At 59.2% G+C, this 25838-nt stretch overlaps 1 protein-coding gene across 11 annotated transcripts in view; it reads left to right on the top strand.

The window, feature by feature from the left end:
• The first annotated feature begins 2349 nt into the window (after positions 1-2349).
• TNS1 (tensin 1) overlaps positions 2350-25838 on the top strand; it is a 55331-nt gene continuing 31842 nt past the window's right edge. For 4 of the 11 annotated variants that reach the window (XM_041473032.1, XM_041473033.1, XM_041473031.1 and 1 more), the window contains exons 1-15: positions 8531-8682; positions 11310-11348; positions 13501-13542; positions 16293-16342; positions 16628-16799; positions 17152-17202; positions 17728-17850; positions 18149-18213; positions 18335-18418; positions 18536-18648; positions 19232-19292; positions 20672-20747; positions 20879-21008; positions 21365-21430; positions 21985-22146. In XM_041473032.1, coding sequence (XP_041328966.1) covers positions 8677-8682; positions 11310-11348; positions 13501-13542; positions 16293-16342; positions 16628-16799; positions 17152-17202; positions 17728-17850; positions 18149-18213; positions 18335-18418; positions 18536-18648; positions 19232-19292; positions 20672-20747; positions 20879-21008; positions 21365-21430; positions 21985-22146 — 1240 coding nt within the window. In that variant the 5' untranslated portion in view covers positions 8531-8676. Of the gene's footprint in view, positions 3648-8529; positions 8683-11309; positions 11349-13500; positions 13543-16292; positions 16343-16627; positions 16800-17151; positions 17203-17727; positions 17851-18148; positions 18214-18334; positions 18419-18535; positions 18649-19231; positions 19293-20671; positions 20748-20878; positions 21009-21364; positions 21431-21984; positions 22147-25838 lie in introns of those variants that run through there. The other 7 variants (XM_041473035.1, XM_041473034.1, XM_041473036.1 and 4 more) reach the window with 6 other exon arrangements.

Raw genomic sequence — 25838 nt, 5'->3', positions numbered from 1 at the left:
TGTGGTGGTGGGGGTGAGGGATGTGCCACCCCTCAGCTGGTGCTGGGGATACACCCTGCTTGTTAAGCAAGCTAGAACTAGGAAGGGAAACTGAGGCAAGGCGTGGTTGGACACTTCCAGGAAAGCTTGACTCCTGGTGATTGCCACTCTCCAGCCTTGCCATGGCCAGGGGCTCAGGCAGTGTTGGGGGGTATGGCCAAGCCATGTATTGCAGCTTCCTGGGGGCTGCAAGGAGCTGGGACATCTGCAGCTGGGACATCTGTGTCCCAGCTCTGCTAGACTCTTGTTATGGGACTTGTGTCTGTCCGGTCCCTGCTCCCTGCCCCAGGCACTCTGCTTCCCCCCTGTGCTGTGAAGGGGATGACGTACTGGTCACAAGGGAGCTGCCCGTCAGGTCCCTGTCCCTGATGGCCCCGTTCAAAGCCACCCCCCCAATGCTTTGGCACAGGTAATTAGCAACACCCCTGGTCTCCACAACAGAGGGGGCGGGGCGGGGGAGGGAAGGAATAGAGCAGGAATATGTCCTTGATCCTGGCATGGACCCAGCTGGGGTGGAGGGATGGGGGCTGTGGGGCTCAGCCCTGCCCCAGTGCTGTGCCAGGTCATATTTGTGCAGCAGGTCCTGGAGGGGGTTTTGGTGTTGTTTTTTTTTTTTTCCCTTGCCTCTTTCCTTTTTCCCCTTCTTTACGTCACTGCCCAAATATTCGGCCTCTCAGCTCCAGTGGGGGGCCGGCTCGGCTGCTTGGAGGACTTGGGGCCCTTCTCTGCACCCTCGGGGTGCTGCACAGAGAGGATGGGCAAGGGAGAGGGGATGCTGAGACTGCTCATGCTCGCTGCACTGGTGAGCACTGGCCAGCTGGTCCCCCTGTCAGATGAGGCAGCAGGGACCACCAGCCTCCCTCGTTGGCAGCTTAGGGCTGCATCCATCTTCCAGAGCCCTGTCATGGTGGGAAGCAGGGTCCAGGCTGCCTTATTTCCTACTGGTTTTCTCCCTTCCCAGACCAGTTTGCATCCCCCATGGCAACTCCCCCTGATACCTGCCCTGGGAAGGGTTCTGGGTCCCTGGGAACTCCCAGGACCCTCCAAGAGATGGCAGTGATCCCAAAACAGCTGAAAAGTCTGGCTTAAGAGGGGCTCTACAGACCCTGCACTGGGGTTTATCTCCTGTGTTCTTTAATCTCTGGAGATGAACCACACCTGGGGGGTGCCTGGTCCCCAGGTCTCCTTTCTTCCACTGACATCTGGGGTAATGATGCTCAAGGGTGTTTGCAGTGGGTCACAGAGGAGCTGTTTCATGTGAGTGGCGATTTGTCTGGGGGGGCTGGGAGTCACTGGAGCCACTTTGCAGACCGCTGGACTTGCTCCCACTGGCACTTTGACCCTATGGCTCTGGGAGATACTTCGGCAGCTGTAGTTCAAGGATGTTGTCAGGACTTCTCTGGCTGTGTCCTGTGAAAGGGACACATCATGTCCCCAGGGGACAGTTCCTGTCACTGCCCTGGTGACCAGGACAGGGACACGCTATCAGTGCCCTTCGCTCACCCACTCATTTCCATCCCATTCAGCTGCTGATACTTTCCCATCTGGCTCCAGCTCTTCCTCTGCTGATGTTTCCCAGGGCCTGGGAGCCATCCTGTGGCCTCCTCCTGAGGAGTTTGGGCTCTGGAGCCTGTGCAGGGGTCTGTGCTGGAGCTGGGCTGGGGTCCATGCTGTGCAGTGCTGGTGCAGGATGTTCTTCGCCCCTCCATCCTTGTTGCAGCACTCCCATCTTTTTGGGATGCCTGTTTTTTGTGGGCTGTGGGGATGGTGGGACTTGTGAGGATTGTTTAGGGGTGTCAATGGATCCTGGCCATGGGGTTTTGTCCCTAGAGTGGTAGCTGTTGGGATCTGACCCTGTGCTGTTGGGTGCTGGGGAGGGCAGAAGGGCTGGCTGTTGCTTGCTTGAGAGGGGGATGAGGAGATGCTCTCCAGAGATGTTTGGCTCTGGTGCTTCCTGGGACAGCAGGAAGGGTCCCTACAGTGCCTTTTGGTGCTCCCATCCCATGGCACTGTTGGGTTGCTGTGGAAGCTGAGTCATGGAGGGACTGGGAAAGATCTCCTTGAACCGGAGTGTACTCACAGGGGTGGTGTCCCTTAGGGGACTTGGAGGTGGGCAATGGGAGAACCCCTTACCACAGACCCCTCCCTGGTGACTTTTGAAGGGGTGGTGAGGTAGGAGGGGTGTTGGGGTCCTGTACCGCTCCAGCAGAGCCAGTTCCAGCCTTTTGGCTGAGCCCACGGCTTCAGGACGGAAATGCAAACAGGAACGGGGAGGCGTTGGGTGAGAAAATGTCAACAGCACTGGGCCGGGTGCCTGGCTCACCGCCTCCCTGGCCAGCTCGCCACTCTCTGGGCTGCTGCTGGTGGGCTTCCCCTCTTTGCTGTGGGGTCTCCTGGCACTGAGCACTTGCTTGTTCAGCAGGGCTGGGGCTGGGTTGCCCCAGGGGCAGCAAGGGAGGCCAGGGCTCCATCCATCGACATGCAGCCCCCCGAGGAGGAGGAGAAGGAAGGAGGAGGAGGGGAGACAGGAGGAAGGCCAGGGGGATGCTGGGCACACTCCAGGTTTGGGACAGGCAAGCTGGGACTGCCATGACTTTAGGTGCTAAGGGACAGACGGGGCTTTTCCAGCATTTTGGCTTTGATTTGTAGTTGAGAGGCGGGCTGATAAATCTTCACATCCTCTCCAGCGCTGGGGGTGTGGGACACCCAGGGACCATTAGTTGGGCACTTGCTCCCGCATATGGCAGGGGGGCACCAAGTTGTGCCAGGGGGTGCCAGGCAGGCCCCAAGCAGGGCCCCACACACCGGTCCCTGCCACCCCCCCGCCAAGGGCACGGGGACGCGGTGGCGTCACGCGGGGCGATAAGGCCCCGACCCCGCTGCACCCCGCCGCCCGCCGCGGCCCCTCGGCACCGGCTGCCAGGGGCTTCCAAGGGGGAGGTGGCGGAGGTGTGGGGGGGGTAATTTTTTTTTTGGGGGGGGGTGGGGGGTTCTGCCCACCTGCCGGCACCCCTACCCCAGGGCCAGCTGCTCAAGTCAGGCTCCCGGTTGCCTTTAAGGGCGTTTTTGGGGGAGGCGAGGGGAGCGGAGCGGGGCCGGACTTGGAGCGCGCCGTGCAGCTGGGGAGAGGGAAGAGGAGAAGAAAGAGGGAGAAGAAGCGAGAGAAGGGAGAGGAGCGGTGGAAAAAGTCGACCGGGACCCCATTCCTCCCCAGGGCCGGGGCCGGCGCCCCGGGCTCCCCAGCCCCCGGCCGCTCCGGGGGTGCGGAGGGGAGCGGGGAGCCGGCGGGACCTCCCCGCGCCCCTCCATCGCCGGGGTCCCGCTTCTGGGGAGCGAAACCCTTCGGCTCTCCCCCTCCTTCCCTCCCCTCCCTCCTCCCTCCCTCCTTCCTTCCTTCCTTCTCCAGGCTTGGCCCGGGGAGGGAGGGGGGCTCTGCCTGCAGTCTGCCTTCACTCCTGCCCGCCCGGGCGACGCCGGGCTCCCGCCTGCCCCCCGCGGCCCCTCCGGCCGCCCCCCGCGCCCCCCGGGCCAGGTGAGGCTGCGGTGCCGTCCCTCTCGGATGTAGGCAGGCGAGACCCCGGATGGATTTCGGGAGCGTCATGAACCAGGTACGGGCGGGAGGTGAGGGCACAGGGGTCCCCAGGTCCCCCGGGAGGGAGGGTGCTGGAGGGGGTGTCATCTCTCCAGGGGGCGGGGGCCACGCGTGATATCCGAGCGGTGATGGGATGGTGCGTGGAAGGGGGGTGCTGCTCCCCCCGTGCTGGGGGGGGGTCCGCAGCTGTCTGTCACCAGAAGGGGTCTCGGGGTGCGGGGGGGTTTGAAGAGGGCGATGCGGTGCTGGCAGGGAGGAGGACTTGGGCAGGGTCTGAGGGCCGGTTTGCTGCCGGCAGGGACCTGTGAGCGGCTCCGGGGGTCGTTTCCCCCGTGCCCCTCTCCCCGCCTCGCCAGGGCCGGTGACTCTCCGGGTGCTCCGCAGGGGGACACACAGGCGCTGGGGTTTGCGTCCCCCCCTCGCCTCCCCGAAGTGCGCAGGGACGCGTCCCCCTGGAGCGAGGACTGCGCGGGAAAGCGGGGTCCGCCTCCGGCACCCCGCTCCCGCCCCGCAGCCGGGGGGGCGATGCCCGGCTCCTGTCACCCCCGCGGGGAGGACACAGTGGGGGGCTGCCCCGCGGCCGGGACACCCTGGCAGCCCACGGGTTAACCCCCCCTCCCCGTCAATGGTTAAACTGCGGGTTAATGAGTGGCGAGGCAGCCCCGGCGGGTGCCAGCCCCCCGCGCCGCCCCCCGGGCAGGGATCCCCGGCCCCTCGGCGCCGCCGGGCCCGCAGAGGGTTAACTCCGTCAGGGCAGGTCCCGGCGCAGATGTTTTTGGGCTGTGCTGCTGGGAGAGGAAACGACCGAGCGAGGGAGGCATCAGCCCGCTTGCGTTTAAGGGGAAAACAAGGAAAAAAAGAGAAGTGCTCCGTTCCCGGGCTCCTGAGCCCGCTCGGCGCTGGCGTCAGCCCTGGTGCGGTGGGTGGGTGGGTGACCCCAGTGGGTGTGCTGGGGGACAGCTGGCAGGGACAGTGGGATGACAGTGGCTGCACCCCCTGTGTGCTCATGGCACTTGAGTCTGGGTGTGCTGGGGGGCAACCAAGCAGGCACCTCTCGTCCCTACAGCACGATGGCACTGCGAAGACAACGTGTGTCCTGTCTGGAGTCTGGAGCCACCCCCAGGGAAAATGTATGGGTAGAAAATGAGCCTGCAGCTCTCACCCGCTCTAATGAAGCCTCTTCTTAGTGATCCTGCTGGCCCAGGCAGGGTGCTGGGCCTCGGAGCTGTGCTCACCCACATGCCCTTTTGGGTCTTGAGTTGCAGGGGGGTCCATTTGCCCCTGCCCTAGGCGACTCTCCTTGCTTTGCCACTATCTGGTTCCTAGCCTTGTGCAGCCCATCCCCGGGGTATCTGGTCACAGTGCCAGCAGACCCTGATCAGCATTGGAGCTTCCCTGATGAGTTTTGGGACACAAGAGAGAAAGCAGTCCCACAGCACAGCTTCTGGGTAGGGGGAGTGTATCTTTGTCTCCACTTCTCCCTCCTATTCCCTCATCTCCTCAAAACTACAGATTGGGGGACCACCAGGTTTGGAGGTGCTGCTCAGCATTTCAGGTCCCCTGTAGTGTTTTCAGCTCTGTCCTGCAGGGTGAGGACAGAGCACAGACTCCAGTCTCCATCTGCCTTGGGCCTTTCCTACTCCCACAAGTAGAGCCCCTGGGCTCAGTACTGGGGGGCTAAGACCCCTTGGGGCAGCCAGGGTTTATTTTGGCACCTTAACCACCCCTCGAGGTGGGTCCCAGACCCATGGGCACTGGCAGATGCCTCTCATGCTGGGAGGCTGCCAAAAGTGTGCAGCGGGGTGTGAGTGCACAGAAAGGGGCTTGCCTGGTGCTCCACCAGCGTGGATCTGTGGGAAGGATCCCGCCCTGGGCTCAGGGTGGGGCACAGCCTGCTGACAGGCTGGTGTGCTGACCAGTGCCACAGCCCGTGCTCCATGTCAGAGTCCATTTGTTGATCAGTTCCATGTGAGAATCCGTGCGCTGGCCAGTCCTGTGTGGGAATCCCTGCTCTGACCAATCCTGCATGAGAGTCAGTGCTCTGACCAATCACCTGTCAGAATCCAGGGCTTGACCAGTCCTATGGGACACTCTGGGGAGTGATTAATCCCGTGTAAGAATCCATGTGCTGGCCAATCCTGTGTGAGAATCCATGCATTTACTGATCTCAGGTGAGAATCCACGCACAGACCAGCCCCAGATGAGAATCCAGTTGCTGCCCAGTCTCATGTAAGAATCCATGCATTGACCAATCCAGTGTAAGGACCTGTTCATGGACCAGTCCTGGTGAAACCCCCTGCAGCAGTCTGTCCCAGCCAGTCCCGGTGTGACTCTGTTCCCAGCCTGTCCCTGATGCAGAAGCTGCTCCCTGGTCAGTCCTGTTGTCTGGTTTGGCTCTGGGGAGTTGGTGAGGAGCTGGGGAGATCCTGGTAGTTTTTCTTGGGGAAGTCTGGTGCAGAGGGGGCAGTGACCCCGTGCTTTTCCTTAGGCTGGTTGTGGGTCCCCGTGGGTCTGGGCTGAGGGGTGTCCCCGCAGTGGGGTGGCAGCACACGTGTGTGGTGCTGCTGGCAGAGCAGGGCAGGGCAGGGCTGGGGCTGTGGGGCCAGAGCCAGGCAGGCGCGTGCTGGCCCGTGGGGCTGGATCCAGACCTGCTGCCTCCAGATGTTGCCTTTTTAGGCACTGGAGCACAGCATATCCCTGCCTGTGGCCGGCCCTGTGCTGAGCCAGCGCCTGCAAGCAAAGTAGGGACAGTCCCGGTCCTGGCCATGTGGAGGCATCTCTGTCCCCCTCCTGACCCCCAAAAACACCCTTCTCCCCTCAGACAGGGTCAGGGATGCTACCTTGTCTCCCTTCCCCTCATCTGCACTTGGCAGCACTGAGGCTGATTGCTGAAACCGCCCCAGAGCCGGGACCTGCCCTTATTTGGGTTGAAACCAGGGCTATTTTGGTGCAGCTGCCTCCACTACAACCCCTTGAAGCTTCTCTGTACATTGTTTTTCCTGTCCTGTCCCATACCCCTGTGCCAGGGCTGCTGGCCAGGCCAGCCATGGGCTGCTGAGGGCCATCACCCTCCCAGTGTGCTGTGTATCCCAGGGTGTCATGGGGTACCAGTGGTGGCCCCCATGGCCTCTATGGGGTGGAATGCCTGGTGTCCCCTGTGGCATTTCGTCCCTGATTTGCAGGGCCGTGTGTACTGGGTAACCTCTGTCCTGGTCCTGCTGCCGCCTTCCTGGCGGGGATGGGCCACAGGGCGGCTCCTCATCAACATACCAGGGGAGAGACAGGAGACAGCGTTTGTCCCAGTTCGGGGGACATCCCTGAGTGGCTCTTTGTCCTGTGGTACTCTCCCTGGTGCCCCCAGCATCTTTTGGAGAATGCAGGGGCAGGGTAGACTTGATGTCCTCTGGCATGGGTGCTGTCCAGGCATCCAGGCATGGAGAGGATGGGACAATGATAGTCCCTGACCCAGCTGCAGGGTGGGCTGGAGATGCTTGGAGGGAAGCCTGGGAGTGGTGAGACCTCTGTGCCCCAGCATCAGCCCAGTCTGAGTCACCCTGAGCTGCTGGCCAAGCCGCTCCCCTGCCCTTCGGCGCATCTGCCAGTTACCCCCACCCGATGGAAGAGCTCCCAGAAGCAGCACCCCTGGGTACTGGTGGGGGCAGAGAGGGGCTGTGGGGTGCACGGGGTGCTGCCTCCTCCCAGGGACCCCCATGCCAGGGGTCTGGGGTTCTGTGTGGCTGCCCTGTGTCTCACACACCGGGGCTGTGCTGGGCAGGGTGGAGCTGGAGTGCGGGGGGAGCGGGTGTGCATGGAAACATGCCGTCCTCCTGCCGGGGACGTGTTGCATAAACAGCAGTTTTGCCAGAGCTGCAAAAAATGTGAGGGCAGGAGCAGCCAGCACGTGGTATGGGCAGAGGGTACCTGACCCCTGTGCAGGGCAAGGGGGGTGACCAGAGCACAGACACCACAGTCCCTTATGGCTGGCAGGGGAGAAAGATGCTGCAGCTGGAATGGGGAGCAGGGCTGCTGGAGAGGGAAAAGCCTTCCCCAACATCCCCATTTTAGTGGTGCCAGCCTGTCCCCTAGAAGTGTCTTCTGCTATGAGGTGCCTGATGGCAGCTCACACTTTGCCTCACACTGTGGCTAAGAGAGGGCTCAGCAGGGCTTTGTGGCTGGGCTGGAGTGACTGGCAAATGGGTGAAAGGCTTGGGGAATGGCTGGGGAAGTTGCCTGTGGCTGTCCCTGGGATCCCCTTTACTTGAGGCAGGGTCTCGAGGTGAGCAGAGAATCGTGGGGTGTGTGGGGAAGTGATTCACAGCCCAGCTGGGATGTAAGTGTCACAAAGCTGAGATGAACTTGCTTGGGAGGAAGTGGTCCCTCATGGGGTGATGTGGGACCCCATGAGGTGGGATCACATGGGCTGAGCAGGCATTTATACTGCCCAAGCATTGTCCTGTGGGATGCCAATGTGGCCACTGAGTCACATTCCTCTTTGACAACTGCATTTCCAGACCACAGGGTAGCTTGGGCATGGGAACCACTTACGGGGCTGGAGGGAGTAGGGTGCTTTGATGCCCTCTCTTGGGGTCCACATTCTTTCTAAATAGTGGGGCAGTGAATCTGACTTGCTTTGGGAGGGTCTGGGATGTCAGTGTCCTTTTTGACAGCGTGTCTCCAACCACACCAGCTGGGTTGGCTTGCAAGCATTTCAGTGCCTGGCCATGGGAAGCATCTCTGGTGAGCAGGGGTTTGTGTGAGGGCTAGGGTGGCTGGTGCTGCGTCTGCTCCTGGCATAGTAAGGGTCAGCACCAGCCCGGATATTGTCCGGCTCCGTAATGTTTATCAGAGCTCCTGGGGAAGGGAAAAACAAAAACCGCCACCCAAAGGAAGGGATATGCGTCAGAGATGGGCCTGGATCACCCACCGGCAGCCGGACGGGCCATGCCGTGGGCTGCGGGCCAGTGCTCGCCCGGCTCCAGCGGCCCAGCTGGGGAGAGCCCAGTGCTGCACTGATCCAGCCCGTTCCTGAATCGCAGGGCCCCTCCATGGAGGTTTGTTTTCCCCCAGCCCTCCTGGCATCTTGCAGGTTTGGGCTACAACCCACGGGGATGCTCCACTGAAGCAGGAGCTGGCAGTGGCCCTGGGCACTTCCATGGGTGCAAGGGTTGTTTTACTGAGGGAGGAGGAGGGAGAGGAAGGAGGTGCTGAGGGAGGGAGGTGTGAGCAGTGGTTGCAGCATGGAGAAGGCTCTGAGGTGTCTCATCCCTGGATAGGAGGTGGATGTCTGCATTCCTCCAGCCTCGCTCAGTTCTTGTGAAATGGTGCTGAAGTCCTGTTGGGATCTGTGGTGCAGAGGTCAGTCTCTGAGCTGCAGCTGGAGGGGTTAGGTGGAAGAGGCATCTCATGAGCTACTCTGCGCTATGGCAGTGTGGCCAGGGACTCTCAGGGGTTTGCCAGCCAGGTGTTTATTTCTGGGCTTGAACATGTCAAGGGTGTCGAGTTTCTCTAGGTGTAGTGACAGCTGGTGATGAGCGAGGGAGCCCATCATCGCTTTCCAGCGGAAGGCTGCAGGGTGTGCCCAACCCTTTATGAGACATCAGAGACTCCTATCACTCCTGGCCATGGGGCCTCATGTACTGAGGAAAGTGATTTTTCTGCTTGGCAAAACTCGGGTCTCAAGGCAGCAGCTCGTGGGACGTGGCTGCTGGGAGGGATGGGGCTACGACCTGGGGGGCCGAGTGGGCGGGTGGGGGACCATGGGGGGCTGGTGGGGTGGGCGGCAGCCCTGCTGCGCCTCGTTCCTCGCATTCCTGGGCAGGGCTGCTGGGCGGCGGGGTCGGCGGCGGGGGCCAGCCGGCAGGAATGCAAACACCGGTGAGGGGGAGAAGAAAGGCCGCTATGTCTGCCACGGCAAAGCGAAGCCTGGACCAGGGGTGTGCGAGTCCCCCGCCTTTCCTACCCCTCCCTGCACCGGTGGATGCAGGAATCCCTGAGGACAGAGATGGTGGCTGTTCAGGGGTCGCTGCGGTGCTGTATGGAGTGGTACTCTCATCGGGGCAGGAGGGGTGCTCGTACACCTCTAGGTCAGGAACTGGACTTCCCTAGGGAGGGGTCCGTTGTCTGGGGCAGGGTCTTCATTCTTCTCCTTGAACTTGGGGCATGTTTGAGCCAAACTTGGGAGAGGGAAACAGCTTTACATTCCTGCAGTCCTTGTAAAACTGCCTTTCTGGGATGCGAGAGTGCCATACAGCCTGAGTTGCTGTCTCCTGTGGATGGGAAGAGTGGTGTCGGGTGAGCACAAGTCCATATTACACATCAGAGAATCCTTAAGGTCAGGGAAATACAACCACAGGCACCCCAGCTTTTTCCCTTTTCCAGCCAGGGGTGCATTTGTAGCCTGCAAACTTCTTCATGCCGACAGCAGAGGAGGACTGGGCCTGGACCCTACCTGGCTGTGGGAGCAGTGTGTCCCATTGTGGGGGAGCTGCGCGTTTCCCCATCTCTGGTCAGGGGCGCTTGTTGAGCATCCCCGGGGGAAGAGCACGGCAGTGTGCGGGGCACGGCACGGCACGGCACAGCCCTGTCGGCTCGGTCCGCAGCAGCGGCTCGCTGCCGCTGCCGGAGAACATTCCAGGGAGGCCGGCGCGGGGCCAGCGCCGCGGGGCAGGGAAAAGGGCCTTTTATGGAAGCGTTTCTGCATTAGAATAAAATCATAATAATAATGCGCAGGGGAAGGGAGCGGGAGGAGGAGGAACCCCTGAAGAAAACAGTGCGACGGGATGGGAACAGGCTGGCAGCCGGGGAGGGGAGCAGGCGCTGGGCATCGTGCTCTGGGGACCAGGATGGGATGGGATATGGGTGCTCCAAGTGGGGTGCTTGGGGCAAATCCTTCTTTTTACGGCCTGGGGCAGGAGAGGCAGAGTGGGGTGCAGTGGGTCCCCATGCTGCCATGGCAGGGGACCAGCCCCTGAGTGGTGTTTGCCATCTTGGCTCCATCCTGGTATGGGGCAGGAGATGGCTTACTGAGGGTCACTGCTCCTGGTGGGATTTGTAGAGGACAAAATGCCCCGAATCACACCCTCCCACTACTGCTGGCATCTCTGGGCCAACAAAGAGCTGGAGTGCCTGTGCCCGCTGCCCCAGCACCTACGAGGCGCTGCCTCTCCCACCCTGGCATGCTGCTGCTTCCCGAGGGACTGGGGTGCACACAAAACCCAAGGTTAATTGTCAGTAATTGCCGCTGGTAATTAAGGTAACAATAGCCGAGCTGTTCAGCTGGCGGCTGCAGGAGCTCACGAGGCTGGGCTGGGGTTTGTTCCAGGAGCTGCTCTTGGCATCAGGCGCCCGCCCTGCGCTGTGCCGTGCTGGGCTCGCCATGCCCACCCGGGCTGGGGCTGCGGCTGGGGCTGTCCTGGCTCCCTGGCCAAGGATGAATGGCACAGCTGCTGTGGCCCTGAGCCTGCTCCCACTCTCAGGAAGCCAGCCTTGACTTTGGGATGCTGCCTATGCTCCTGCCTGGGGTGGCAAGGCCATGGGCACCCCTGTCACTTGCTTGGCTCAGTGCTGTATTCCCCGTGGAATGGGTGGGGGGTGAATGCTGCATTCCAGCCTCTTCTTGTGCCCTGTGTTGGACAGGATGTTCAGGGACTAATCCTGGCTCTTTTCTGCTTCCTTTCAGGCTGTGAGCCCCTGCTCCCCCACTGTCAACTATGAGCTGGTAAGTGACACCTCCACTGTGAGCCGTGGGCGACAGCCAGGGCTCTGGGGATGCTAGAGCATCCTGCTCTGGGTATGGGGCTTTCTGTCTCCCAGGGCTTCAGGACGTGAATCTTCCACCCTCAAAACCATAGGGGTCTTGAGCTGGGGGTAAGAACACCCCTATTTTGGTGCTGTGCCCCCCATCATTGCTGGCTGAAGGGCATCCCACAGCTGAGCAGCAGAAGTTGGAGCAGTCCAGCCATCACTCCAGGGACTCTTGGAGCTGGAGCTATCAGGGAAGAGGGGCTTGTAGGGTTGCTGAGAGGGACAGGCAGATAGGACGTGACCATCCAGGGCTCTGGGGTTCCCTGGCCTTCCCTCCCTGGCCAGAGCTGGGGCGGTTTCTTGCACACCCGGAGATGGCTGTACCAGATGTGCCTTTGGCTCGGGGCGCCCAAGGCCGTGCATTTGAGCTCTTGTTATTGTCACCCTCTGCTATTGTCTGTCCTAGAGGCCTTTAATAATCTGCTGGGGCCAGGGTGACGCAGGTTGTTCCCACCCTGTCCTCTCTGGACACTAGCAGAACAGCTGGATGCATCATCTCCGTTCACCTTGTCCTGGGGAGAGCAGGTGTGGGGGTACTGGGCAGACAGCCCAGTCCTTTGCCACACTGCTCCAGGCTATGGCTGGGCTCTGGGGGCACCAGGGCACTGGGATGTCACCTGGAGCAGGGCCGTACCCAGCAAGAGGTTTGGGAAGCATGACATGATGGTGCCTACCAGGCAGCATCTTGCCAGCAGAGCAGCTGCCCTGCCCTGTCCCCAGCCTGGTGATGCCCGTGGCAGCAGGCAGAGCAGGCACGTGGCAGCAGGAGACTGGCATAGCCCGGGGCCGGTGCGGCAGCCCTTCCTTTTTGCTCCAGATGTGTGCCAAGGCTTGCTGGGGCAGGCTGAGGAGAGGAGGCCCTGGCAGGGTTTCAGCTCAGGCTCGGCAGCCTGGCAGTGCCGCAATATCCATGCCTCACACAGGGCTCTGGGCTGGGCAGCCCGTAGCTGGGCAGGGGTCTCACCTGAAAAGTGCATGTAGGGATGACCACCTGCAAGCTCTAAGAGCAGTGCAAGAGCCCAAGTGAGCGAGGGCATGGGGTAGGAGTGGAACATGCTGCCTGCTCTGGGGCCCCGTGCTGGTTATCTGCCCCGGGTTTAATCTCTGCCTGCACCCCCCAGCCCTGCCAACCTCCTTGGGTACTTATCGACAGCAAAAATGTGTTGGCTTTGAGCTGGGACCGTTACTGTGGCTTTGGGAGGAAATTGAAAGGGTTTGCCCTGCCTCATGGATGGAAATGTCTGCTCTGGCCCTGCTGCCAAGAGTAGAGCAGTGCCTGGTTTTAGGGGTGACCTCCAGCCTCCTGGTCCCAAGACTCCCATCTGGGGACCCACTCAGCTGTGTCCTTTTGCTGTGCCATCCCCAGGCACCGCAACCACCATTCCCAGACAGAGGTATCTGTCTCCTGCTTCCTATATTTGGGGTCCAGACACTTTCCCCCACCCCAGGAAGTTAATTCCTGTCCCCAGCCTCCTTTGAGAGCTCTCTCCAGTGGCATGTCACCAAATTTTCCCCTGTTTTGAGCATCTCATCCCCTGGCTCTGCTCCCACTGGGGTCCTTCACTGGCCCTGTGGGATCAGGCTTATCTTGGGGAGCTGGTCCTGCTGTTGGCCACTTGCCAGGCTGGGTGTGGGACTGCACTGGGCTTGCCCTGTTGTTTACTTCCCAGCTGTAGGGTCTGACCATGGAGGATGCGTGTAGAATCCCAGAGATGTGGGGGGCACCAGGTGCCCATCACGGAACAAGCTCAGGGTTCAGCCAAATGCTTCCCATTGGCAAGAGTGGTCCAGTGCCAGTGGTGGTGGCTGAGAGGCAGGATGGCAGCATCCTTGGTACTTGAGTATCCCAGCTCTGCACTTGGGTTTTGGGGGATTCCCAACCTTTAGGAAGAGAGGACATGTTGGCAGGCAGGGAAGGGAACAGAACTGTGGAACATTTCCGAGGAATCACCAGAAATGGCCAGGGGGAACTTTTGACCCTAACCCTGCTCTGTGTGTGTGTCCCTCTCTCAGTCTTTACTCTCTTGCTTGCCTTTTTCTCACTTTCTCCTTGCTCCTGTCTGCAGCCATCCCTGGGGGAGAGCATCACCAAGCAGGTAGAAGTCCTGGTAAGTGCAACCAGTCATGAAGGCTGATCACTGCCTCAAGACCTCTTGCGGGGGGTCACTCGTACCTGTCCCATTGCTGCAAACACTCCCTGCAGCCAAAATCCCTCAGCCTGGAATGCTCCTGTAGTTTCCCAACATACTTGGGGCCCTGAAGTCCTCTCTCCCAGCCAGCCAAGGTGATGGTGGCCATGCCAAAGGCCAAGCGAGATGCCTGGGGTTGGTGGCAGAGGCAGTGGTGGAGCCCAGCATCCTGGGGGCTGAGGCTTTTGCTGCAAAGCTGACTTTCCTGTCTTGGAGCTGGGGATCTGTTATTGAATCTGTGGACATGAAATTGCTAAGACAGTGTAGACAAATACATTGCCAAAGTCAATGTGGACAGCTCCCCCCCACCTGCTGCCAGCTTGCCAGCCTCGCTGAGTGTTGGGGCTGGGACCCAAGGGATGGAGGCATGGTGGTTCCCATGAGGAAGAGGATGAAAGCCTTCCTCACCTGAGATCTGGCTTTTCCTAATCCCTTTGGTTGTCCAGGACATGTTTCCAGCCCTGAGAAAGAGCATCCTCAGAACAATCCAGTTAGAAGCCTCCTTTGCTGGCTTTGCTGTCTTTCAGGGAAGTTTCTTGATATTTCTGAAGCCTTTCTTGTGCCTTTCTTCACCCTTTCCAAGCAGAAGGGACCTGCAGGTTTTGGGTGCTGCCAGGAGCTTGGGGACACGCCAAGCTAGCTTGGGACTGGAAGGCATATTCTTGATGGGGCTGGCAGAGGGATCTTCAACCCAACAGGACTGGGACCAGCCTCTGCTGGGCTGGACTGGGCTATACTGGTTTGGCTGGAGTCTCTCTCCATAGGGGACGTTTGCAAGGTCTCCCAGCCCAGTGGCAGGCAGGAGTGTTTAATAACAGGAGCACAGCTCCTATCAGCTGATTGCAGGCTGACTCTTCCTCGTGCAGGGGCTGGCGGCAGAGACGCAGCGCGGCTGCAGCTGGGGGGTGGGGAGCATGGCACAGCCCGGGCAGCAGGGCAGAGCTCAGGGGCTCTCGCTGGGGCAGGGGACACTGGAGGGCCCTGGCTGTGGGCACCCTCTCTCCCGGGTCTGGAGGGTGCCAGGAGTGGACCTGCCATGGCGTGGAAATGGATTAGCAAGGGGCTCACTGCTATCCAGGTATGGGGAGGGAGAGGGACTCTGGTGTCCCCACCTTGCTTGTCCTCCTGTGCCTCAGTTTACCCATGCGGGAGCTGGGGGTGATTCCTGGTTTCCCCATGTCAGCTCTCTGTTGGGAAAGGCTGTGGTTTTGGGAAGCTGCTGCAGCTGGATGGGGTGACAAGGACTGATGGGGCTCCCCTGGCTGGTGGGTGTGGGACCCCAGAGATCTCTGTTATGAATGTTTGAGGCTCTGCACAAGCCATGGTGGGGATCCCATCCTGATCACTGGTGGGTGATGCAGGGATGAGCCCATATTCAGGTTTAGGCTTGTTCCACGCACCCTGGCTCTCTCAGGGAAAGTTTTACCTCTCCTTTTGTTGCATTTTAACGCCTTATTTGCCCTCAGCAATGCTGGGGGTTTTCTGAGGAGAGCAGGCAATTTGGGACACCCTGAGGAAATACTGGAGGGGGAATTGTCACTACTGTTCACGCACCTCTGGTCACTGAGGCAAAGCTGCTGCCTTCTGGAACTGCTTTGGCTGGCAGGGGTGACATTGTCCCCAGGCCCCAGGGTTGCTGAGCCTGGCTCTGCTCTGCAGGGCAACCTGACCTTGAGAGGGGCATGCAGGGCTGGTGGAGGGTGACACTGGCTGTCCATGGGAGCAGCTCTGGGACTGTGCTGGGTGGGCAGAAGGTGGCAGGTGGAGGATGTCAGGGAAACTGCTCTCCCACCTCGTCCTGTGCCCTTTGGTGTGCTGGCTGTGGGATGCTGCAGCCCTGAGGAGAGTAGCAGCAGTCTTGCAGCTCTGGGGACCAGTGGGGCAACCCAGGAATCAGCTGCAGGATGCATCTCTTATTTCTGATCCTTCCAGGCGTGTTGCCTGCGTGAGATGAGTCTTTAAATGACTTCTGCTTATTAGCTAGAGATACTGAAACTAATGAGGTGCAAGTGTGTTTTTCCTCAGCAGCTTTTTTTGGAAACTCTGCTTTGTTTTTCGGTTGAGGTCACAAAGTCACAGAGCAAGCCGGCTGCAGATGAAATTTTCGAGGCCGGAGAACAAGCATAAATAGAAGTTTCCTGCTCCAAGAGCTCAAACATTTCCTCCAGGCGTTTGGCTCGGTGGAGCTGGGGCCAAAGCAAACTGTTGTGCCTGGCTGGCTCCTCGGTGCTGCTTGGGCAGCGAACCTGCCCCTGCTCCAGGCAGGGCCAAAGCGGCTCTGTCCCACCAGGTGTGCCCGCAGCCTGGCAGAGACAAGAGGGACTTGTGACATGCCTGAGACTGTGTCCACCTGCTCAGCATTATCCCAAAAGGTCCTCTGGGACCCTTTGGCAAAGCACTGTCCCCACAGTGTGCATGGCAGCTGGTCCCAGCAGCACTGGGGTTGTGAGAGTTGGGTTTAGCATGTGGGATGTGTCAAGCTGCTTGTGACATTGGGATGCTTGGTGGGCTTTGGAGACAGCGATATTTTGGGGGTGTTAGGATGCTCAGTGCAGTGTGGTGGAGGTGGGGTGCTTTGGCAGCACCATCACACCCAGGTCTAGCAAGACCCCTGTGCTGGCTGTGGCTGGGTCATGGCGATAACTTGCTCTTCCTCTCTGGTTCTTTAGGATGCCACAAAATCCCCCAGGAGTGGGCAGTCACGCTGCAAAACATCCAGGTACTTGCTTCAGTTTCCCCTTCTGGTGACTATCTCTGCTCTGCTCGGCACTCCCTCCCACTGAGACCTGCTTCTCCAGTGGTGCTGTACCTGGGAGATGCTCCAATGAACAAGACACAGGAGTTATGACCTACAATCCCCAGCTTGGGTCCCCAAGAGGAGTGGGAGCAGGGGAAAGACTGCAGGCGTGTCCCCATACGTCCCAGCCTGTCTTGCAGAGTGGGGAAGGGCCCCTGTGTCCCCTCCCCATGCTGTGCTTTGACAGTGGTCCCCTTCCTTGCCCAGAAGCATGAGCCTGACTGCAGCCATGGAGAGCAGCTGTGAGCTGGACCTGGTGTACATCACGGAGCGGATCATCGCTGTCTCCTACCCCAGCACAGCCGAGGAGCAGAGCTACTCCAGCAACCTCCGTGAAGTGGCCCACATGCTCAAGTCCAAGCATGGGAACAACTATGTGGTGAGGGCCACAGCCAGGTCCCTGTCAGGCTGCTGGAAGGGCTGGGGTGCTCAGCTGCTGGGGGTGGGTACTTGCAGGGAATGGATGCTGCATCCTTGTCTCCATCTGGGCTCTGTTGAGGGAGGGTCTTTGCACTATGCTGGATAGATGTTTTCTTCATGGAAGATTACCCGTCCCTTTCAGACCTCCTGGGAGTTTTGGTCATTGTGTTGCCCTATGGCAAAATGTTACTCCGGGTAATGTGTCTGGGGAAGCCTCTCATAGCAGGATTTGGGAAGGCTTTCGGGTGAAGAAGAGGTGAGGTGGCAGCAAGGAAGATGTGCTCTCACTGTGTTTTTCATTTTCCCTAAAGCTTTTCAACCTCTCTGAGCGGAGACGTGACGTCAGCAAACTTCACCCCAAGGTGGGTCACAGCTGTGAGAAGCAGGGAGGTCTCAGGGGCCTCAGGGCAGGCCTGTCTGCAGGACCAGCTCCCTGCTACAAGATGTCTAGGGGAAAAACAGCCACCTCTTCTATTCTATCCAGCTGGGAAAAACCCTGAGAAAAGCACTGAGACTTCACACTGTGTTTGTGGTGTTTCAGCTTGGCTCCCATTACCCTCCCAGCCCCCCCTTCTCAGCCCAAAACTGGCTGTCTGGAATCTCCTGGAGACCTCTCTAAGGCATTGTCCATATCCCTCTGATAGTGGGGGAGCCCTCAGAAGCTGAGCCAAGTAACCTGGGGTGAGGGGCCTGAGATCTGGGACCACAGTGTCCTCCCTGGGCCAGGGATCTGAGCAGTGGGATGCAGGGTTGGGGCTGGGAGGTTGCATGTCAGAGCAACACAGTAATGCCTATGCTGTGTACATGCCCTGGGCTTTGCCTGCTGGCAGGCTGGGAACTCCTCATGGGCGTGCCTGTGACCCCAGGCTGTTTGTTCCCCTGTTCAGGTGCTGGATTTTGGATGGCCTGACATGCACACCCCTGCGCTGGAGAAGATCTGCAGCATTTGCAAAGCCATGGACACGTGGCTCAATGCAGCGGCACACAACGTGGTGGTGCTGCACAACAAGGTGGGCAGGACCCGTCACTGGGGCACAACGATGGGCCACTGGGGCTCTGTGGGGCTGCAGGGATTGGGCTGAGCAGCCTCAGGGGCTGAGAGAGGTGGAGAATGTGGTGGTTTGTGGTTTGGGGAGTGGGTAGGTGTCAGCACATATGTGCAGATTGGTGTGTGTCTAATAAGGGTTGGGGCATCTGTGGGCTGGTGTATGCTTAGAGGGATCTGTGTGTGCCTCTGTGGGATGTCTGTGCCTGGGTGCTCACAGGCCCTGCTGCCCCCATGACACCCCTTCTGCTGTGTGCCCGCAGGGGAACCGTGGCCGGCTGGGGGTGGTGGTGGCTGCCTACATGCACTACAGCAACATCTCAGCCAGGTGAGAGAGACATGAGGTCCTGGGGTGGCCCTGGGGCTCACTGGTGACCTCCATCCCAGTGGTGCTGGGGTGCTGGTGCCAATAGTTCCCTTCAGCCACGTCTGCCCTTTAATCCCCACAGTGCTGACCAGGCTCTGGACAGGTTTGCCATGAAGCGCTTCTATGAGGACAAGGTGGTGCCCGTGGGACAGCCATCCCAGAGGAGGTGGGTCCTGGCACGCCTTTGCGGGCTGGGGTTTTCCCTGTAGGGGGTTGGATGCAGGGCTCCAAGGTGGATGTTCCTCTGTGGGTTCTGCCCCTGAGCTGCCTGTCTGCCCTCCAGGTACATCCATTACTTCAGTGGGCTCCTCTCTGGCAGCATCAAGATGAACAACAAGCCCCTCTTCCTCCACCACGTCATCATGCACGGCATCCCCAACTTTGAGTCGAAAGGCGGTAGGTGCCCCCGGCTGCTCCCCCAGCCTGCTTCTTCCCACACCACCATCCCACACTGCCTGGCCAGGCTTGTCCTCCTTGGGGGATATTTTCCACCATTTCCTTGGCAATTTGAATTTCCCTTTCCTTCTCAGAGACTGTTCACTCATGTTAGCAGGGTGCTACCCTTTTCTGGCAGAGATGCCCTCAGAGGATGCCCTCCCGATGCTGGGCACTAACCTGAGCTGTGGGGTGACAATGATTTTCTGACAGCTTTTCCAAGGATGGCACCAGACGGGGGTTTGGGATGCAGTACCTCACCCAGATCATCATCCCACCCCTATCCCCAGCCCAGCACTTGTCCTAGGTACTACAGGACCCAAACTGTGAGGGCTTTGCCCTTTCTCAGCTCATCCACAGCATCCTTTCTGCCCATTGCAGATGTTGCCCTTGGTCGGTGCGGGCTGGCTGGGGCAGGGAGCGGCTGTTTGCTTTGGCTCCCTCCCTGTTTGGATTTCTCCCCCGTGACTAATCCCTCCCCTGGCCCCTCCGCCCAGCCGGCTAACAGCAGTGTGCCTTTTCTCCCCGCCTTGATGTCTTCCAGGTTGTCGGCCCTTCCTGAAAATCTACCAGGCCATGCAGCCCGTCTACACCTCGGGGATCTAGTAACTATCTCCTCTCCATGGGGCTTTCCTCCTGCCCAGCATGGGGAGCACCGCAAGCGGGGGAGGATGGAGGGGAACAAGGACAAGTCCCCTGTGCTCTTGTGCCCTGTGCTTAGTCCGTTTGGGGGCCAGGATAAAAAAGGGAATTCCTTTTTTTCAGAGGTGGTAACTGGCTGTACTGGGCCATACTGGACCCTTCTGCTGAGAGGGCTGTAGTGACTCTGCATATCAGCAGAGGGAGCCTGGGGCTGCGCGCTGCCTGGGGCTCGGTGTCCCCGGAACGAGGGGGGGAAAGGGATGGGGACATCTGGGAGACGAAGGCACCCTGGGAGATGAAGGCGTTTCTTCTCTCCCTGCTTACAGAACTGCTCTTCCTGCCTGGATTAGTCCTCACAGATCACAGAGTATTCTAAGTTGGAAGGGACCCACAGGGATCACTGAGTCAAACTCTTAAGTAAAAGGTCCATATGGGGATTGAACCCACGACCTTGGTGTAATTAGCACCATGCTCTGACCAGCTGAGCTAATATCCTTTCTTTATGCAAAAAAAGATTTTCCCCTTGTTTTAATCTCCCCACAATTTTTTTCTGGTGCTGATCCTGGAAGCAGGCACTGGCAGAAGGAAAGCAGGAGTTGATTTCTCCTGACTTCAAGACACTCTGCCATTGCCACATCCCAGTCTGGGTGGGACCCCTGGCTCCTGGTCTCCCTGGAGGGACCAGAGCACCTCACCTCTGGGATATTCCCATCTCAACCCCCAGGACCAGGATCTCGCTTCTATACAGCCACGGGTCCCCGTTAGCTGAGATTTACTGCCATCCCAGCCTTGCCTTTCAGCTTTTAATAGACTGTTTATGGGATGCCTGTAATAAACTCCAGGTTTATCTTGCCTGTGAAATCCTACTCCTTTCTTCCCTTGTTCCTCGCTGCTGACGCCACCGCCCGTCGGCAGCCTGTCCGTGGTGCACTGGGAGGGGAGGGCTTCCCGCAGGGAAACTGAGGCAGGGAGAAGAGTCTTCCCAGAGATTTCTCCCTCTGTGTCCTAAACCCCAGTTGAGCCGTCGGAGCTGGGTGGATGGCTGATATTCCAGCCTCGACACTTGGAACCTGATCAAACCCTCCCATCTAGCAGCTTTTGCACCCTTGCTGAGCTGTGCCTCAGTTTCCCCTTCCCGTCCTCCTTCAATGGGTGCCCCTTGAGGTGGTGGATGGGCCTCCCCTCAGTCACAGGGAGGGCAGGTTCCGTGCTTTGCACCTTTTCTGCCTGGATTTGGGTGGAAGGGCTGGTTGAGGTGGTTTCAAGGAGCTAGGAGGGCTAGGAGTTTTCTGAGGGGGTCTCTGCGCCACAGCTCACATCCTCCTGCTGTTCCTCTCTGCAGCAATGTGCAAGGAGACAGCCAGACGGGCATCTGCATCACCATTGAGCCTGGCTTGCTGCTCAAGGGTGATATATTGGTAAGGATCATCAGCTCCCGGTGTAGGAAGACGACAGGGGTTATGTGGTTGCCTTGCCTCAGGACCCCCAGATTCCCCCTTGCCCAGATCTGGGGGCTTACCCTCATGGCCCATCCTCTTCCCCTCTGCAGTTGAAGTGCTACCACAAGAAGTTTCGCAGCCCTACCCGTGACGTGATTTTCCGTGTGCAGTTCCACACGTGTGCTGTGCATGATCTTGATGTCGTCTTTGGCAAGGAGGACCTGGATGAGGCCTTCAGAGGTAACTGCCCTGGCACCTCCCTGCTCCACACCCCCTCATCCTCCTGCCCCTGTCATGGGGACATCTGGGCACCCATCCCAGATCCACCCCCGCCAAAACAGGGCACCCCTGCTCCATTTGCAGGGTGTGGTGCTGCTTGGGAAGTGCTGGCACCATCATTCCTTTTGGTGCCAAAATCATTGCTGGTGCAGAGGGGCTGCCTCAGGTTTTTCTGGGGGCTAAGATGCACTGCTCCATGCAGGGATCTCCCCTAGCAGCTCCCAGTCTTAAGCTGGTCTGCAAGCATGTTTGGGGTGACTGGCTACTCTGGAGCTATGGATGGAAATAGTCCCTTTATTCTGCTCTCTCCTTGCCAGATGACCGCTTCCCTGAGTATGGGAAGGTGGAGTTTGTGTTCTCCTATGGCCCTGAGAAGATCCAAGGTATGGCTGGCTCAGTGCCATGGGGGTTTCGAGGTGGATGCTGTCTCCTTTCCTTCTCCTCAGCTGTATCCCCTGCTCCCTCCCTTGTGACCTCCACCTGCCCCATTGCAGTCCCTTTGTCACCAGGGTAGGGTGAGGCATCCAGGCAGTAAGGCTGATCTAGGAGCACCCAGGGATGCCCTGTGTCTCTTGCACTCTTCCCCAGGAGGCTGCTCTCCAAAGCCCTTGCTGGCTCAGGAGAGGTGGAAGGAATGTTTGGGAATGAAGGACTCCCTTGCTCAGAAAGCCCAGACCCATGCACACTCACTGCCAGTCTATGTGCTGGTCTCTAGGCAATCCCAAAAGCCCCAGGCAGTCTGCACACCTTGTTTGTGAGTCTCGATTTTCATCTTGTGCTCATCCATCTCTTGATGCTGCCTTTCCTGCAGGAGTCTCCTGCCTTGCCTTATGGCTCCTGCACTTTTTTCCTTGCATGCACTTTTCTCCACCTATTCCCCCATTCCATCCTTGCTGGTTCCATTGTCATCCTACCTGACCATACTGCCTCTTTCCAGGCATGGAGCACCTGGAGAATGGGCCCAGTGTTTCTGTGGATTACAACACATCCGACCCACTCATCCGGTGGGACTCCTACGAGAACTTCAACATCCAGCGTGAGGACAGTGCAGAGGGGGCCTGGGCTGAGCCACCCCTGCCCAGCAAGCACCTGGAGAAAGGTTAGGGCTCTCAAGGTGGTCGACCAAAGTGTCCACATGGAAACATCCCCTACCCCAGGACAGGGGACAGTGCTGGGCAGCAGAGCTGGGGACAGGTGGCTGCTGATTGGAGCAGTGTGGCCATGGGATGGGAGAGCAAGATCTCGTGGACTTTGCCTTCTGCCACAGTGCCAGAGAGCTTAGGCTCTTTTCATCACTTAGCTGTCAAAGTGCTGTTTGCACAAGCAGAGTCCAGCATTAGTTTATGCCCCAGAGCTGTAGGAAATACAAACCCCATGTCTGCAGGACCGTTAGGTATCCCAGCTGCAAGCATGGCAGGATGTAGATGTACCTTAGTTACCCCTAGGGGATGAGGATGTCTTACTGGCCTTCGAGAGTCTGCTGCATCTCTCAGAGCTGGGATAAGCCCTTTGAGAACTCATTTTGTTGCAGCAAGTTGACTGCTGTCACCCACTTGGCAGGAATGGGCCGTACTTGTATGTCGAAGGGTGGTGGGCCTCTGTCCTGGAGGCAAGGCCAGCAGATGCCTGGGCTTTCCTGGCCAGATCTGGAGAGACATCCCTGGAGCAGGGACAGCTGTGGTCCCTGATGTCCCTGAAGGTCACGGGCTGCTTTGAGTGGGAGCAGTGGATGGCAGTGCTCGCAGTGCAGGGTGGGGGCTCTGGGTGCCTGGGGCGGTGAGAGTGTCTGTGCTATGGTGGTCACATGGAACCAGAGCTGGGGTGGAGCTGGCATGGGCATTTGCCTTGGCACAGGGCAGTAAACAGGCAACTCGTGATGTGCAGGCTCAGCTGTGGGCTATGTGCAGGCTGGGGAGCCTCAAGCTGGCAAGACTGCCTGGCAGTCCCCTCCTGCCTGCAGAGACCGGAGTGCCTCATTGCATGTGTTCCCCTCTGGACCCTGGGCCACAGTTTCTGCACCCCAGCCCCTCACAGGACTGCAGGGGTACCCCAGGACTCATCTCTCTACTCTCGTGGGGGTCTTGGTGAATATTGGGGCTGTACCCCAGGGCTCCTCTCCATTCCCCCTTAGGGGTATTAGCAGGTGTCAGGGCTGTGCAGGTACCTCCATGCACTGACTAGGCTGTCCTCTGTGCCGGGAAGGGTGGCAATAGGGAGTGAGGGCACCTTGAATTTGTAAACACTGCCCCAGTTTGGAGATGATCCGGGACTGTGCAAGGGTGAAGCTGCAGGCAGAAAGCTGCCCTCTGACCCGTGCCAGCAGAAGCAGCTGCAGGAAGCCCATCTATAAGGGGTCTTTCCCAGCTGTCCCATGGGGCACTTTGAGTAGTGGTGGTGGGAGTCAGCATGGGCTCGAGGGGCTCCCATCTTTTTCCCTCTCTCTTGTCACTTTTCCTCTTTTCCAGCCTGTCCCAAGCCAGGATGGGGACTCTGGTGTCTGGCTGTGCAGGGGGGGTCCCTGTTTATGGTCGTTCTTGCCTTATTTGGTCAGGGAATTGCACGCCACATTTTTGGCACCACCAGGCGTGAGCAAGCGGCGTCCGGGGGCGGAGGGGGGTGAGGTTGGCACCAGGACCCACGCCGGGCTGGGCTCAGCCGCTGCTCCTTGTCCCCGCCACTGCCCGTCCTGCCGCCCGGCGAAGGCTCCCCGCAGACGGTCGCTGCAGCCCGGGCCAACGGGATCGGGATCGCCTGCCAAACGGTGGGTGCCCCCATGCCGCGTCTCTGCCGGCCACAGCCGCTCTCACTGGAGGTGGATGCCCTTTCTCCAGCAGCTTTGTCTCAGCACGGAGCACCCATAAGGGCTTGGGGGGTGCCTGCCAGGGTGGGATGGTCCTGTGGGACCCCAGAGCTGGAGGGGCAGGCGGGTGGCTGGGGGTGGTGCCTGTCCTGGCGTTCCCCTCACCTCTGCTGTGCTTATCTGCGGGGACTTGGAGAAGGGGAATCTCCTTTGCAGTGGGGTCATTGGTTGACTAAGTTTTTCCAGAGCAGGGGGTGTGAGAGGGGGATCTGTACCATCACATCTTGCTCTCTGGCTGAGGGTACACAGCTGGATTCAGCAGGCTCTCTGTGAGCCGCTTCCATGGGACAGGCTGGCCCCATCAGCGAACTCGCCCTCCTGCTTTACTCAGGCAGGGTCTCTGCTGCCCACCATGTCTGGGCTGCCCCATGGCCCTTGGGGAGAGTGGGGTATGCTGGGATGCCCCCACAGCCTGTCCTTCTGCCCCTCAGCCATGTCTGCACAGCCTGGGGAAGGCAAGTGCTCCGCCTGCCCTCCTTCCTCCTCCTTGAAGGAGCTTTGGGGTCAGTGGTGGCTGCTTGGCAGGTTCTTGCTGCAGTCCCCATGGCCATTGATTGGCTGAGGGTGTTTGAAGGCTGAAGGGAGGTGATGGCATGCTTCATCCTCTGGCTGATTTTGCGGTTGCCAGCACTGTGGTAGCTCTCCTTGGGATGCCAAGCTGGCTCCAGAGAGGCAGGAGGAGGCTGGCAGCTGGATGTGGCACTGCTGGGCTTGCAGCTGGTTGGAGGATCACTGCAGAGAAATTTTGGGGTACTGCAGATGCCGTAACTCTGTCTGGAGATAATTTATGGCCTGGTTTGGTTTTGCTTAGAAAACCAGTGCTGATGGAGAACAGGGTGTTGGGGCTAGCATGGAGTCAGTGGACATGTCCTCAAGGTCTGGGCAGTGTAAACTGGGATGTGTGACAGTTGTGGAGGGACCCCAAGCTCTGCCATCCTGGGATGGTGTGAGAGAATGTGAAATGGTTACAGCAGCTCCCTGTAACCACTGGTCCTTCAACCCACCCTGGGCTGGCACTGCCTGCCCTGTCTCTTTACCAGGCTGGGAAGAGAGTGGCCAGGGCCTGGCCAAATCCAACATCTGTGAGAGAGTTGCTAAATCCCTACCTGAGTCATGGTTCTGGCATAGGGCTCCCCTGCAGCTCATCCCTGTCTTCCCACACATCCCCACTCACAGGGCAGGGCTGCCTGGGGTGGGGACTGGGATGAGCATCCCACCCTTCCAGTGAGGGGAGGTCGCATCAGAGCCTGAACTACAATTGGCATGGCATAGGTCAGGGGTCCTGGAGCCCCACAAATGGAGCTGGATGCCAATCCTGCTCTCTTCCGTGCAGGAGAAAGCCCCTCGATAGGGTCACTGTCATCTCTTTGTCCCCCAGGAGGACCAGCATCTCATGGGGTACACTTTTTCTAGTTGGGTCAAATCCTGTCCCACTTATCAGGAGGGGCTGAGGCTGCCCAGGAGGGCAGGCCAGGCTGTGCAGAGGTGGAGAGCCAAATGGTCCAGGCCAGAGCTGTTAAATCCATTGCTGGAGATGCTGGCAGGCTGCTGCTCTCCCCTGGTGGCTGGATTGGTCCTTAGGCCAGGCTTGGTGGGGAGGGGGGCCAGTGACTCTCCTCTTGCCTTCACCAGCTGACTAAAGCTGAAGGAATTCACTTCCCCTTCCTTATTCTGCTCCTCTCCACTACTCTCTGCTCCAGCTGCTGCAAGGTAAGGGTTTGTTGAGGTGGGCATTTTGGAGGGCAGTGGGGATCTGCACAGGCTAGATGGGAATTCACAGGGAGTGTCCCCCTTGCTTCTGATTATTCCCCATGGGTGAAATGCTGGAGCATCTACAGGCTTGGGTAGATATTTCAGCTGGAGTGTGGCTATTCCCAGGGCAGGATCTGTCCTCTGACCTGGTATTTGGGGTTGTCATGTAGGGTGAGGGG

The sequence above is a fragment of the Pyrgilauda ruficollis genome, unplaced genomic scaffold, assembly GCF_017590135.1.
Source record: "Pyrgilauda ruficollis isolate IOZ18807 unplaced genomic scaffold, ASM1759013v1 scaffold3, whole genome shotgun sequence".
Lineage (NCBI taxonomy): Eukaryota > Metazoa > Chordata > Aves > Passeriformes > Passeridae > Pyrgilauda > Pyrgilauda ruficollis.
The sequence above is the reverse complement of the archived record's forward strand: the minus strand, read 5'-3'. Positions and strand labels throughout refer to the sequence as shown.